This window comes from Melitaea cinxia, chromosome 15, assembly GCF_905220565.1.
Source record: "Melitaea cinxia chromosome 15, ilMelCinx1.1, whole genome shotgun sequence".
Classification (NCBI taxonomy): Eukaryota; Metazoa; Arthropoda; class Insecta; order Lepidoptera; family Nymphalidae; genus Melitaea; species Melitaea cinxia.
The window spans coordinates 9,437,420-9,438,453 of record NC_059408.1 but is presented as its reverse complement, the minus strand read 5'-3'; the positions used below and the strand labels follow the sequence as shown (position 1 = coordinate 9,438,453).

At 40.7% G+C, this 1,034-nt stretch overlaps 1 protein-coding gene across 1 annotated transcript; it reads right to left on the bottom strand.

Annotated features, from left to right (window-relative positions):
• On the bottom strand, positions 1-1,034 carry LOC123660364 (glucose 1-dehydrogenase 2-like). The gene has a single exon (XM_045595458.1). The coding sequence runs from the start codon at positions 948-950 to the stop codon at positions 174-176; it is 777 nt and encodes a 258-aa protein (XP_045451414.1). The 5' UTR covers positions 951-1,034; the 3' UTR covers positions 1-173.

The window sequence follows — 1,034 nt, the reverse complement described above, 5'->3', positions numbered from 1 at the left end:
TTTTTGGAAAGAGTTTTCTATTTATAAATATCACATTAAACATACAAATAAGATACAAATACAAAACGCCTCGTATTATACTAAAATACACGCATATATAATACGTAAGTATTTAAAAATAAGCTTTAAGGTACCACATAACTCCACTACTGGGTAAGTCAAATTATTCTTATTTAATTTTTAACAATGGGTTCACCCAGGTGCAGGCCACAGTCAACGATATGGAAGCTACCAGTTATGCAACTAGCACGATCACTGGCCAGGAACACCACTGTATTCGCAATATCTTCACTCGTCGCTATTTTCTTCAAAGGAACTGACGCTCCCATAGTTTCGTATATATATTTATTTTGGTCCTCAGTTGCACCGGCCGTTTTGAATATATTCGTAGCGACCGGTCCTGGGTTAACAGAGTTCACTCTCACTCCTTGACTGGCTAGTTCCAGCGCGGCACATTTTGTGAGCATATCAAGTGCGGCTTTTGCCATGCAGTAAGGCACCATGGCCGGTATTGGAACTGTCGACACTACACTTGACACATTAACGATGTTACCTTTAGTCTCGGTCAGATGCGGCACCGCTAGCTGAGTTAAGACGTAAGTGCCTCGAACGTTTGTTGCAGATATACGATCGTAGTTGCTAATATCGTCCATCAATTTTGCCATGAGCAGCATCCCTGCGTTGTTGACGAGGACATCAATTTTTCCATAGAAATCTACTGTTTCTTTGATTATCCGTGCGTTGTCCTCTTCTTTACTTATATCGGCGACGACTATTAAGGGTTTTTTGCCACTCGCTTCCTCACATTGATCATGGACTTCCCTAAGTTTTTCAACATTGCGGCCAACTATTGTTAATTTAGCAGATAGCTTAGCAAAACTCAGCGCACAAGCGGCACCAATACCGCTGCTTGCTCCTGTCACTATAACGACTTTGTCTTCGAAGTCCATTCTGATTGAAAGTTAAACGATGACTGAATAATTACATTGGAAATCTAACTCGTTATATACGAGTAGAGGCGATAAATACAGACA